General features: G+C 61.4%; 5 protein-coding genes across 5 annotated transcripts; all 5 read right to left on the bottom strand.

Annotated features, from left to right (window-relative positions):
* Positions 1–445: 445 nt before the first annotated feature.
* LDBPK_290400 (RNA binding protein, putative) lies at positions 446–1,228 on the bottom strand (the record flags this gene model as incomplete). Its single annotated transcript, XM_003862409.1, has 1 exon — positions 446–1,228. The coding sequence occupies one exon, from the start codon at positions 1,226–1,228 to the stop codon at positions 446–448; it is 783 nt and encodes a 260-aa protein (XP_003862457.1).
* Positions 1,229–2,112: 884 nt separating this feature from the next.
* LDBPK_290410 (hypothetical protein, conserved) lies at positions 2,113–2,613 on the bottom strand (the record flags this gene model as incomplete). The annotated part of the gene is made up of 1 exon (XM_003862410.1): positions 2,113–2,613. One exon carries the CDS (start codon positions 2,611–2,613, stop codon positions 2,113–2,115), a length of 501 nt encoding a protein of 166 aa, XP_003862458.1.
* A 620-nt stretch (positions 2,614–3,233) lies between these two features.
* Positions 3,234–4,970, bottom strand: LDBPK_290420 (hypothetical protein, conserved; the record flags this gene model as incomplete). The annotated part of the gene is made up of 1 exon (XM_003862411.1): positions 3,234–4,970. One exon carries the CDS (start codon positions 4,968–4,970, stop codon positions 3,234–3,236), a length of 1,737 nt encoding a protein of 578 aa, XP_003862459.1.
* A 1,053-nt stretch (positions 4,971–6,023) lies between these two features.
* On the bottom strand, positions 6,024–7,238 carry LDBPK_290430 (hypothetical protein, conserved; the record flags this gene model as incomplete). Its single annotated transcript, XM_003862412.1, has 1 exon — positions 6,024–7,238. One exon carries the CDS (start codon positions 7,236–7,238, stop codon positions 6,024–6,026), a length of 1,215 nt encoding a protein of 404 aa, XP_003862460.1.
* A 1,305-nt stretch (positions 7,239–8,543) lies between these two features.
* On the bottom strand, positions 8,544–10,238 carry LDBPK_290440 (hypothetical protein, conserved; the record flags this gene model as incomplete). The annotated part of the gene is made up of 1 exon (XM_003862413.1): positions 8,544–10,238. The coding sequence occupies one exon, from the start codon at positions 10,236–10,238 to the stop codon at positions 8,544–8,546; it is 1,695 nt and encodes a 564-aa protein (XP_003862461.1).
* Between the last annotated feature and the right edge of the window lie 3,048 nt (positions 10,239–13,286).

The following is a 13,286-nucleotide window of genomic DNA, read 5'->3' on the forward strand; positions in this document are numbered from 1 at the left end:
CCCCCCCTCCCCCCGCAGACAGAGTGGGAGGTGCACTGGGCCCTGCGATACCGCTCACGGCGGCGTCCTCCGTCTCCCCCTCCCACCATCAAGGGGGGCGAGACAACTGTCGAACGACGAGAAACGGGCATGCTGCCGTCGGGGCTCATTCGCTGGGCATGGTTGGGGGATGGCAGCCTCATAGTGCAGCCACTCCTCCCTTACCCAAGGCCCTTGCAAGGGGCGGTTCTCAGTGCGAGTTGCTTGTTGCATGATGTAAGCGCCTTCTTGCTAGGGAGTTGGATAGTAGCCGGAGAGGTCGAAGGGAAGGCGCGGGCGACGGGCAAGGCGAAGGCACGCCGCAGCCCTCCCGAGACCCCTCCCCTGTGTGCGCTAGTCACAGGTGCAGCGCCTAAACACGCACAGACGCGCACGCATACGTCAAAAATGGCGTTCTCTCCTGCTCTCAGCGGCGCGGGCGGCTGTACACATTCACCTTCTCCGCCCATGACGCGTCCTGCACACGGCTTTGCTGCCGCTCCTGTCGCACCTCCGCCATCTCCTTCGCCACCATCTCACGGTAGCGCCTCTCCTCCTCGCGAATGAGGGCGGCGTTCGCGCGCTCCTCCTTCGTGCCGTGCAGCCGCCCGCTGCCGTCCTCCATCTGTGCGTAGTGCACAGAAATGACGCGATCACGGAACACCTTCTGGTCCATGTCTCGAATGACGCGGTCGCTTGCTTCAAACGTCTTGTACGAAAGAATGACAACGCCGCGAAAGTTGCCGACGGAGTCGCGCAGCATGCGGGGCGGGGCAGCGAACTGGCCGAAGCTTTCGAAGAACCGCGTCACGTCGAACTCCGTGACGCGGTAATCGACGTTGCGTACCACCACCTTGGCACCCACCTCGTGCAAGCCAATCACCGCCGCCCCGCTCCTCTGTGTGCCCGTTGCACCACCCTGCGCCACCTCGTTACTGGCGTGAAAGACGCGCAGCTCCTTATTGAACAGCTTCACGCGCGCTCGGTAGAGAGCCTCGAAGCAGTACTTGGCGTCCTCGGCGTTCTCGAAGTCGACGTAGCAGCGCGAGGCGCGCTGCGGCATCCCGTTGATGTTCACCTCGGTCGGCCAGCTAATATTCTGGATGCGCCCGAACTGCAGACACAGCTCGTACATGATGCCCTCATCACAGTGCTCGTCTAGGTTGGTAAAGCTTACACGCCGCAGATCCTCGCGTTTGTACGTGGCCATGGTGAAAAGCGGGAGGGGAGGGTTCAAAAACGCTGAACCAGAAACAGTGTGAGACCCGATACTTTCATTTCGCGCGCGTGTGCGCGATTAAGTCACGACGCACGGTCATGCGAAGTGTGTGGTTGGCGGGGGTGAGGTGGCGAGAAGGCGAAGGGTTTCAAATGGCAGTAGTCACCGCAGAGGTAGAGAACGATGAAGAGGGGGAGGGGCAAGAGAGGGTGTAGAGTGGGAACGTGAGGAGCGCGCCGGGCACACCCCTCACAGGCGCGCATGCATTCGCGTGTACGTTGTGCGCAGCCATGCTCCTCGCGTGATGTAGGGCGCACACGACGACACGAATAGCAAAGGCACTTCGCCTGGCGCTCCGCTGACGTTCCCCAGAGGCCACACTGCACTATCTTCCATGTGAGAGAGCCAGTTCTGTGTGGGGGCCTTCTAGTATTTCTGAGCGTAGGTATGTGCACCACTCAACCTCAGCTGCGCTCTCCACTCGCAGTGGCACTTGCAGCAAGAGCAGCATTTGGGGCGTGATACAAGTGACTGCGCGAAAGCTTAGCATCGATCCCACTTTCTTGTTCTGCCGCCCGAGGCGCTGTTTAGCGGAGCCGTTATGCGTACGAGAGCGAGAAAGAGAGGTGGGGTGGTGCGGGGTGGTGTGGTGTGGAGACACCATCCGTGATGGTGTCTCCACACCGTCCCTCCCTCCCTCCTGCAAACAAATAAAAAACGGCACAACGACGCACTCCGCTTCTGCACGGCGCCGCGGCGCACGCGCACGCACTCATGCACATCCAAGACACACGCGCACACACAAAACTCCACGCTGTGCCGAAGCGCTTGCGCGCCAAGCATGAGGGAGTCGTGTCCGAGCGGGACGGCAGCGGTTAGTAGGACAGCATGCCTAGTATGTCGTCCAGCTCCGCATCCTCGAAGCGGTACAACGACGGGATCAACTCCACCGCCTCCCTCGTCGTGGTCGGTCGCAGCGTCGTGAGAGCAATAATCTCGAAGGGCTTCATGCGCTCTGTGCGAGGCCCAGGTGATGGGGCAGCGGCGGACGGTGCAGTGCCCTCAGGCGGCAGCACTGCGTAGCCGTTCTCGTCAATCTGGAGCCCCGTCAAGTGGGCATTTGCAACGCCACCGCCACCGGCGCGCAGTCGCAGCCGTTTCCCGTGCAGGCTGTTCACCATACTCTCTGGCGCGCAGTCCTCCTGTAGGATATCGACCGCCTCACAGCAGGACTGAATCAGCACGCCTTTGATCTTGTCTGTGTCCTCGGCGCCGATACGTTTCTCGTGAAGAATACGCGCTACAATCGGAAGGGAAAGCGGCTCGGCGTTGTTGAAGACGGGGCCGAGGTTACCCTCGACGTAGCTCTCTTCCATCGGTATGCTTGCGTGTCTGTGTGCGTGTGTGTGTCGATGCGCGTATGTATCCTGCGGTGGTGCACGACCTGTTCACGTTACCTGTTGTATGTGTGCGCGGCATTCTCACCACAGCGGCACACGAAAAAACAGCAAAGAATACAAAAAGAGAAGAAGGGCAAAGTCAGACGCGGTGCGGTGAGAGAGAGAGACGGTGGAAGGAGGTGTGAGTGTCAGTGTGTGTGCATGTGTGCCAGACGAGCCTCTACCCCACCACAGGGAGATGAAGGATTCACACCACGCCCTCTCTTTCCTCCGCGTTTGGTGCGTACGGCCTTCCCGCGCACGCCTAACGCATCTGCACGCCTAATGCTCTGACAAGACACTGAGCCCGCGTCGTTTTTTTTTTTGGTTGTTGGTGTCGCTTCATCTTTAGCGGATGTTGCAGTTGCACCTCGAAATGCACGTGAGACGGCTCATCTAAAGCACGAGAACGCGAGCGAGAGAAGAAAGCGCCACAAAGTACGGCGAGGGCGGTGTGTGGAGAAGAGGGCGGAAAATAGGCGGCACTGACGTTGTAGGCTCTGCTCGCTGTCCCATCCCCTCCCTCCTATCCTTGTTCAGCAACAAGCGCCACGCCCTCAGGCGTGCCGCGGGCGTTTAGGACCCAGAACGGGCAGACGGATGCGTACGCCAACTACCATCAGGTCTGAGAGAGGCTCAACTGCAGCTGTGCCGCTGCTGCCCTCAGCACTGTGTGGAAAGGTGGAGTGTCGGCGCAAAGGGCGGGCACTAGGCAGTACCGCAGGCGACCCGGCCGCCGGGCGGTGTGGAACAATGCGATGAGGGCGCAGCGGCTCCGAGCCAGTACCTCCATGCTGGTGGTCGTGCTGAAGCGGCGTGGGTGTACGGAGCATCGGCCGCGTCGCCACCTTCTGTGCAAGCAGAGACACTCGTTCCTGTGCCGGCGGGACGTGATAAGCGTCGACTGCCTGCCTTGACTGCCACATTTCCGCCAAGGGCGCTCGAAGAAGTGACCTCTCCGACGAGGCACGACGGCCACGGGCGGCTCCCACACCGCTCCCGGCGGCGAGCACTTGAGGTGGATGCCGCGTGTGGTGCTGGTGCTGCCAGGGTATGGGCGACGACAAGGCTTCAACGCACGGTGTGCCGACCTTTTCGTAGAGCCCCGTCACGAAGCGTTTCGCAAACTCAGACATGGGGCGTGACGCCGGCGGCGTTTCAGATGCCGCACGGGTCGCTCCACCACCTGCGAGCAGCCGAGCAGTTGCGCTGTTGCGCGCGGCGAGCGCCTCGCTGGCCGGGCACGGCATGCGGCCAGCATAGGAGGGAGTGAGCGGAGTATGGCGCGGTCGCAGAGGGGTGGTAGCCTTCAACTCGGCACGTCCGCCTTCACCTGCAGCAGGCGTCTCGTGGGCCGTCTGTGCGGCGCATGTCTCTTCGGTGAGGGAAGCGTGGGAAGGAAGCAACACAGTGGCTGGCGCCTGCTTGTTTTCGGCCTGCTTGTCGTCGTCGCTCGGGGGTAGCTCCTTGCTTGCCGAGGGCGGAAGGGGCGAGTTGGCCCGCAATGCATCGGACCCGTTACTCATCGCATTCCTGTCAACCCCCACGGCAGCAACATCGGTGGCAGAAGCGGCAGACACCGCGTGCCTCGGCACGGGCTGGGCCAACGGTTGGGGCGACGCCGCCGTCTCCGCACGGAAGTAAGTGGACCCCTTCCACTCGCCGGCACCTGGCAAAATTGGCACCGGGATGCTCAGCCAAGGCGGAGGCGGGGGTGCTGACCCCGGCAGTGCGGGCGAAGGTACGGCGGTGGTGGCGCCCATCCAGTTCTGATGCATAGCACCGACGTCTGAGAGCGCCGGATGATCATGTTTGTGTGGTGGCTTGATTGCGTCAGCCACAACAGCGGCGGCAGCATGAGCGGGAGCCACTGTTGGTGGCTTGGCCCTGAGCGGGGAGAAGTTCCCATCGACGGACTCGTCAGCGCCTCCCTCGTGCGTCTCCTCGAGCAGCAGTCCATGTAGCCGCTGTAGCGCCGTGCACTGTGCCTGCTCCTCCGGGCGGGCGCAGTGGTGTAGCAGAAAACCGAGCGCTGTGTTGTCCTTGGCGGGTGTCGACACGGACGGCGTGGGGGGCTCCGCTGCTTGCCTCTCAACGCGGGTGCCTTCGGCAGGTGCGACGGTCGGAGCGGCCAGTGGTAAAGAGGTGGGTGCCTGAGTCGCGACTGGGGTGTGCGCCGCTATGGAACCGCCGCCAGTCCCTTCTTCCTCCGCGCGAATCAGCTCATTCAGTCGCACGAGCTGCGGGAGGTCCGACGCGTCGGCGCCACATTGATCGATGAGAAGCGACAGCATCGCCTGTGGCGCCACTGTCGTCTCTCGGTGTACGCGTGTGTCTGAGTATGGTAGTGAAGGGTTGCAAGGTGCGCAGGGAATACATGAAGGGTGGTCGCTTGTTGTCCTCCGCGGACTCCACAAGCCAGCAAATCTCGGAGTGGGTGTGGTGCACTGCCCGGAAGAAGGAAGGGGCGGTGAGAGAGATGAGGTAGAAAGACGGTGTGTGCGTGCAGGAGAGCGGGAGCAGCAACACTATGCAGCCAGGTAGTGAGCTGAACGGTATGTTCACACATACAGGCAGGCGTCGGCGCGATGTCGAGTAGCTGCACATCATGGTGCGCCCGCATTACATACCTCGGTGCGCGCGTGCGCGTACGCCTGCCCTCCCCCTCCACCCCCCACCCTCTTCGACACACACGCACGCACACACCCTGCTCGAGAGGCATAAAGATAGGCAAAGGGCAACTGGTCCCTAAGCGACTCCAGAGAGCACAAAAAAGTCAGGATGCCGGGCCTCCGTCGGGGGTGGGTGGCAACAGAGCGAGGGACGGAGACCGTGCACTGCAATAGCCGACGTGGCAAGTCAGACTGTCCCACGTACTATGTCGGCTGCGAAGCGCCTATGGCCACCTCCAGCTTAAGGCCAGCACACACTGGCGTCGTCAGAGCACGACGCGAACGTGCACAGAATACACGCACGCACACTCGGAAATCGTCGACCGCAGCCCACGCCGTCCCCACGCTGTCACTGCGCCACAAGCCCGAGGAGTTCGGCCTTGACGTCGGTCCGCGAAGTAGCGACTACTGTCCTCTCACACTCACCGTCCGACTCGTCAGCGCACCTCATCACAACTGGCATCGGCACAGGCGGAGGGCATGTAACACACACACACACACGCACCGACTCAGACACTTGCGCAACACCTAAATCACAGTTGCACGTGTTGTGTGCGCGCACGCCATGCAGAGACTGCGCAAGCGCGCCTCTGCGTGAGTTACCTTATTCTTTCCCGTTCTTTTGTTTTCCCATGTGCCACGTCCGTCTTCATTAGCGAACCCACGCACGAGCTGTTAGGAGAGGGGCGGTGCCGGTGTGCTGTCGGCTTCCGCGTCCGCACCCCCCGCCTCATCCAACAGCAAGTCTACAAGGGTGAGCGGCGCTGCCCTAGCACCAACACCGCCGGCATCAGCCGGCGTCGGCGCGGTGGAGAACGCACGAGGGTCGGCAGCCGCGACGTGGCCAGCTGCCTCCTCTTGTGCCTGCGACTGCGCGGCCTCCAGGAGCCGACGCATAGAGGTTGCGGCGGCCGCAGTGGCGCGGTCGGCGAGTGAGTGGTAAAGGTCCACAGCACTACAGTCCTGCCACAGGGGCTCACCTAGTAGACTCTTGCCGGCCACCTCAACGAACTCCGCCAGCGACGCTTTCAGGGGCTGCTGCCAAGAGTAGGCTCCATCGGTCAGCGTCGCCCTCTCCTCCTCTTCCGCGCGCTCAGCCATCTCTCGAAGCCACGCAGCGTGCGGTTGAGTGAAGTCGACGTCGTCATCCGCATCAGTGGGTTCGGCGAGGTCACTGATAGCGCACAAGGCCGCCTTGTTCGCCAAAGCGGCGGTAAGCGACACCAGGATCGAGCGCAGCCCCTCAGCTGACACCACCGCCGGCGGTGGTGCCGAGGCGTTCGAGGACGGCGCCATTGACCCCAGTTCTGCCGTGTCAGTCGAATCCGCGACCTCCGGTTTCACAGAAGCGGCGGAGGCAGCAGAAAGTTGCGCTGATGCCGCTGCTGGCATAGTCTTGTCTTCCTCCCCACGCTGGCCCACGGTTGTGGCGGTGTACAAAGGTGACGCGACCTTCTGCGGCCACGACGAGCTGGAGGCGGCGTTACCGCCGCGCCCGCCTGCCTCACCCGCCGCAGCAGCGCTACTGTATGTGAAGCCTCCGCTGCCGTCGGCGTTGAGGCCGGCCGGCTTACCCGGTGTTCCCGGGGTTCCGCCGCCGTCGCTGCTAACGCCGAAGTACGGAATGACGTGGGCGAAGGAGCACGCGGCATGGTTGTGGCAGTTGCCCTGTCGCCAGTTGAGGCACAACTTCATGGAGGCATCCAGCTTGCCCTCGCGCCGAAGAGCAAAGGCTGCCTCGCTTCCCTGCGTGGGGCTGAGGTCATCTTCGGCTACCTGAATGACATTGTTTGCCGCTACCTGGACGGCAATGTGGTCGGTGATACTAGTTGGCTGCAGTAGACTCTTCGTAACATCTACCGCCTTCGATCGCGGCTTGTTGCGGCCCATGTTTACTTTACTTTCTTTTCTTGTCTCGGCTCCCCAACCAAAGTGCGTGCGGGGGGGGGCGCACGGCTGTCTTCCTCCTGCTTGCGCGCGCGCGCGCCTGTGCGTGGGCCTTGGCTCACCCTCGCTTTCTCACCAGCACTGCGGAGGCGCGCGGCGGTAACGCGGCGGAATGTACCGCGAGCTCTTCGCTTCCGCTTTCGTTGCGAGCCTTCCTTGCCTACTTCCCTTGCTTGCACGCGCACGTTGGTGTTCTTCCCTGCAGCATGGCGTGCAGGCAGCACATGCGAGAGGGAGAGAGAAAGAGGAAAGTGGAAGCAAGCACGGCAGCGTGGCAGTGCAGGGTTGTTGTTATGCACAACCCACGCACACGCGCACGTTGCACCCAGACGGCAGGTCACCAAAGAGCAAAGGAAAGACAGCACAGGCATGCAGTGGAGCACACGCAGCCGACAGCGGAGAAAAGGCAAGAAGAAGGAGAAGTGACAGGGAGAGAGAGTCATGAGTGCGTGCGAGCGTATGCCAACGCATGTGCGTGTCATGTGGGGCGTTGCACAGAGAGCCTTTGCAGCACCGAGATCAGAGACACGCACCAATGTGTGTGTGGATAAGGCGCCGATGCTGCAGCGATGCAAGTGGCCGCCACTCCGCCACCGCATTCCGCTTCGCGTGCGCTTCACTCGCCACCACCACCACCACCCCAGCACCGCATCTCTTCCTCTGGTTACTGCACACCACTCTCAGCTATCGCACCTCTACCCGGCAGCTGACAAGCATGCGACAAAGGATTGTGCCACGCACACCCACACACAAGCATGCAACCGCCGTGATCTCCTCTTTTACGTCGCTGTTCGTTGTTGAGTATCCTGTGTAAACGGCAGCGTGTCTTCGCAAGACAACCACCGCCGCGTCGACACGCGCACACCACCCACACGTCACCGTGAGTAAATCCACGAGAACCGAAAAGGAGAGAGGGAGGGCGAGAGTACCGCATGAGGGACGCGGCAACGCACCTCCCCCGGCGCGTGCCAACTCTGTCTTTCCGTCCTCTCGTCTCGCGTGACTGAGACGTCGGGGGCGCAGCATCTCATCATCATCACACCCACTGCGCCAACAAAGGCACACACAGAGCGGCAGAGATGGACAGCGGCGCCCCTTTCACCACAAACTCACTGTCCCCTTCCCCGCTCCTCATCACCACCACCACGTATTTACGCCCAAAATCTGCTATAGCTGCCCCAGAGCTACTCACAGTCAGCCCAGTCCAGCTCACAGACACAGACATGCGCACACGCACGCAGTAGCGACCTACTTGCCCTCCTTCGCTGTGAGGGAGCCCTCGTTGCGGTGCGTTCGCGACACCTCGACCCGGTGGCGCAGGCGGCGGCCACGACGGATCGACTTCCGCACAAGCGCCGCGTCCTTCTCCATGACCTCCTTCCGATTTGTATACTCCACCTCCAGATGCGCGCGGATGCCGATCTTCGACACATCCGGGTGGTTGATTCCGTACAGCTGGTCATACCGCGTCTCCGGCACCTCGTTCATCCACGTGCTACTGCGCTCGTGGATGCTCTTGGTATCATCGTAGTAGATGTCGCCAGCCCGCACGTCGTCCATGCGCTCACGCTCCCTCGTCACTGAAAGCAACGACTCCAGCGCGTTGCGCTCCCACGGGTGGCGCTCCGTGAAGAAGGCGGGCAGTTCCACCATGGCGGCGCTGGCCATGGTGTTGTCCGGCTGCGACGGGTCACGGATGGGCGGCAGCATCTTGGTTGTGTTCTTCATGAGATGTAGGTCGTACATCCATCCGTGGCGGCGGCGGAACTCGATGAAGTCGAACTGCTTCACCGCTCGGCCCCACTCGTAGAAGCGGTTACGGTAGATGGAGAACTTGCGCAGCGCATCCTCCACCTCGTCACGCAGCGGGCCGGAGAGGTGCGTGCGCGGGATGCCGAGCTCGTCCATCTGCGTCAGCACGATCGGCACCTTCTTCTTCTCCACCACATGAACGCTGCCGAACCGCTGCAAGCCCTCGGAGGTGGGGGTGTAGGAGTGGTCCACCACGCTGCGGAGGTACAGCTCCGCCGTCAGTGGATTCGCGCGCGGCCAGCGGCGGTCAACCAGCTCCTGCCACAAGCCATCACAGCGGTCGAAGAGCCTTGCCTCGCGATTGCCGAGCAGCAGAGCGTTGTAGCCGTGAATGGTGACGTGCTCTGCGTGACGGTGGCGCACAAAGCGAAAGACGTCTTCGGCCTCTGCGGCGTTTCCTGTGAGCGCCAGCGCCAAGATGACGTGATCGTACGTGGACGCCGTCGGGCTAATGCCACGGGCACCCATACGATCATATACGGCGTCAGGAATGGCTTTCACATGCGTGTAGCCGCACGTCATGAGGGTGCGCATGAGCGCGTTTGTTAGCTGAGACGCGGCAGGGGTCGACTCAGGTCGAAGGCTGCCGCACTCACGCGCTAGGGCAGACATGGCCATGTCATACCACCGGTACGCTTCCGTCGCCCGCTCCGCGCCTGCGTTGTCACCAAGCAGCTTGAAGGTCAAGGCAGGGTCACAGGCCGCCTCGCTGTGCAGGATGCAGGTGCCAAGATCACTGGCTCGCAGGGAGCTAATCAGGTGGACGTAGTCCATGGCGCGTAGCTCTTTGCCGCGATGCATTGCATCCACAAAGGTGGCTGCTTCGTTGTGCATGCCGCAGCTCGCCAGTTTAGTGGCAAACATCAGCCGCTCCGGTAACGACGCAAGCGGCTTCTCATGATGTGCCGCGTACTGTCGGCGGAGGGAGGCGACATGACGGTTGTACTGACGCAGGTACATCTCCCGTTCACGCTTGCGCTGCAGCAGCACGACGTGCTGTTGGCGCTTCGTGATGCCGCTGTAATAGTATACGCCCTCCCATTGATTCTGTGGCTTGCGCTGCGGAAGGTTGGTGCGGATGTGGTAGTACGAGGGCACCGTGGTCCGCGCCACATTTTGGCTGAGCTGCATTCTTCGGTAGCAGAGCACAGCACACGCAAGGGGTGGTGGTTCTCCGACTCTCCGCACACCATGCGAAGCTACAAAAAAAAAACGACTTGACCGATGTAAGGTTCAGCCACCGCCTCCGCGTTTCACCACTTCGGCGGCAGCACAAGGGGCAGCTAGTAGCTCGAGGCTAACAGACCTTTAGAAAGTGAGAAAAAGAGGAGATGACGACGCTTCCGGGCGAGATGGAGTGCACCGTGGACGAACGAATGTGGCAGCTGCATTCCTCAGGTGCGGCAATGAGGAGGAAGCGGGAGAGAGGCGCACAGGCACGCCACAGAATACGGGAGGCGAGCGCGGCATGGCGGCCGCCGCCACACAATAAGAATAGAGACACCCCCCATATGAGCGGGGTGGAATGCCAGCAAGAGGGAGGGCGAAAGACACACCTGTGGAAGACGCTAAAATAGGAAAGGACGTCTATTCGTTTTTTTTTTGTGGCTGCGTCTCCTTGACATGCGGCGCAGGCTCGAGGCCTCACGTCAGGCGCATCCCCTCCTGAGGCGGCGGCGAAGGCGCTAGCAGTGGCCAAGGAAGACGGACGAAGGACATACAGAGATAAAAGATGAGTAGCGTGCCTGCATATGCAAAGAGAAGGGGTGCACTCGCGCCCCCCCCCCAGATCCGTCGACCCGACAGTGTTCCTCCACCCCTTTCGCTGCGTGTCTTGTGCTCTCATCGTTTTACTTCAATGCAGCTGTCCTAAAGATAGCTCTTTGGCCAACGCGTCCAGTGGAACGCGAACCAGTTGGCAGACCTGCACATACACAGCCACAGCCCGCCTGCCTCTGCTGTGCCACGGTCGAACTCTCGTCGGCTAGGACGAGCCGTCTGTCTTCGGATTGAGACATACATCGAAGCGGCCTCTTCTAACCTTCCTCGTCCCTTCTTCCGATACGCGCTGCGCGATCGGCACCGGACGGAGACTCAGGTGAGCGGCGCGACCTGAATGAAAGCGAGCCGCGGCCCAGGGTACCGCGCTCAAGGGCAGAGGCGGTGGGTGCCTTGCGTGCGGAGGTAGCAGGGAGTGGTCTAGGTGCATGCCAGAGCCCGCTGAGACGGTGTAAATCCTGCCCGTATGCCATGCTTCGCCCACAGTCGCCTCAAGCCGTGGCATCCCATAATACGGAGACTCTCCATATTCACATCTGGAGGACCCCACAGTGCAACGAGCGGTGTTCTCCTCATGCTCCTGGCATCCGCGCTGCATCTGCCGGCCCGGTCGGATGCAGGAGATGCCGCGCATTTCGCAGCGCATGCACTTTGGGGGCTGATTCGTGTGGATCTCTTCGTGACTTTCTCGTTCAACACTCGTTCTCTGCTCACCGCTGAATGCCTTGCGTGGATGCGATACGCCATGCCAGCTATGCAAGGCAGCCAGTGCGTGCAGTGCACACATTTTCTGCATGGTGGGGCCTGTTCCGGGACAGCGTTGTTGCCGGGGGAGGGGGCATGCCCGCATGGTCCGCCTGCATGTGCCGCGACAGGACTGGGTGTGTCGAGCGAAAGGGAACTCTCGGATAGGCACGCGCCTGCGCACAGAGAACTGAAGGCTTGTCCTCGTGAGAAGGCATAGGGCGTGAAGGCGGCCAAAGATACCCTACAGTTGAGGAGCCCACGCAGCGCGAGCGAGGTATGCGCGATCCCGTTATTGCGTGCACAACTATAGCGTGAAGTGCGGGATGCTTCGCCCTCCTCCCCCCATTGAGCAATCCGCAAATCACGCGTAGCATATCGGGCACACCACCGGGAGGGACGCCCTCATAGCACGCACAGGCGGCGGATGGGGTCACCACAGCGCTAGCTCAGCAGTAGGCGGCACACCATCTGCATGCCACGTTGCCACTGATCGTCACCTGCCCGCAGCAGGAATCTGGCTTGAACAGAGAAAACCCGGAACAATGCAAGGTGGTACACAGAATACATGCGGTCACACTGTGTGCGTGCATGTGGCCACGCCTATTCTGCCTTAGGCAAGACGGCCGAAGGAAAGAGGGGGCAGGGCACCAGTAAAGGTGGCGCAAGAAGAGCGAGCGAGGTCGGCAACACGGTAGAAGGAGAGGTGGGGCTGTCCTTGCTGATCAGAGGCGTCGGCGATGCAAAGGAAGGACAGCACGCGCACAGGCAGCAGGAGCGTCGTGTGGCGGCATCGTGCCATCCACAGGAGCACAGCAAAAGCACCGGCACAGGCATACGCGTCCGAACGGCATCGCGAGAAAAAATTCCTCGGATATTAAGCCGGCGCACCAAAAAGAGAAGAGAGACGGGCGGCAGCCATGCGAAAGCTGAAGACGTGGCTGCAGAGATAGCGAGGCGCACAGCAGCAGATGGTAAGAAGGGGTAGGGATGACAATGAGCGTAGTCCGAAGCAACACCATTATGCACACGCACCCGCACACCACCAACGCTACCGCTACCAACGCCCTGCCGTCACCACCATGTCAGCTGCTGCATCTTCAGCGCACTCTCCCATCCAGAGCGCACGCACACCCTTTCCAGAAGGAAAAAAGCGAGACCACGTCGAAATATCAACGGCACAAATGCTCAACACGCGCGACTGGGTAATGAGATAAAAAAAAATGAAGGGAGGCAGAGAGTGCGAGGCGCACTCATTGCTAGAGCATCCGGGCTGGCCGCACATGCGCTTTTCAGCACTCCGCCGCATTTCAAAGAAAAAAAAAACTTCACTTCCCCCCTCCCCGCGAGTTGCATGAAGTCGGTAAGCAGACGTGTGGCTAAGGGCCAGAGCTCGGCCCTCCCCCTACAGTTGTACTCACCCATGGGGGCGTATGAGCTCTGCACTTCGATCGGGTCCATCTGCGCGTGTATGTGTGTGTGTGTGTATGCGTGCGTCGCACGTCGGGGACGGTCCTCCCAGGATCGGGGTGAGCAAGGAGACTCGAGGAAACAACCTGGCTGGCCGCCTGTGCGTTGCCCGTCGTCTACTGCATAGCGGATTGCTGCCAGGCCAGTAAAAGTGGCGGTGCGTGGGGATCTGGGGAGTGTTTAGCG

This window comes from Leishmania donovani, chromosome 29, assembly GCF_000227135.1.
Source record: "Leishmania donovani BPK282A1 complete genome, chromosome 29".
Lineage (NCBI taxonomy): Eukaryota > Euglenozoa > Kinetoplastea > Trypanosomatida > Trypanosomatidae > Leishmania > Leishmania donovani.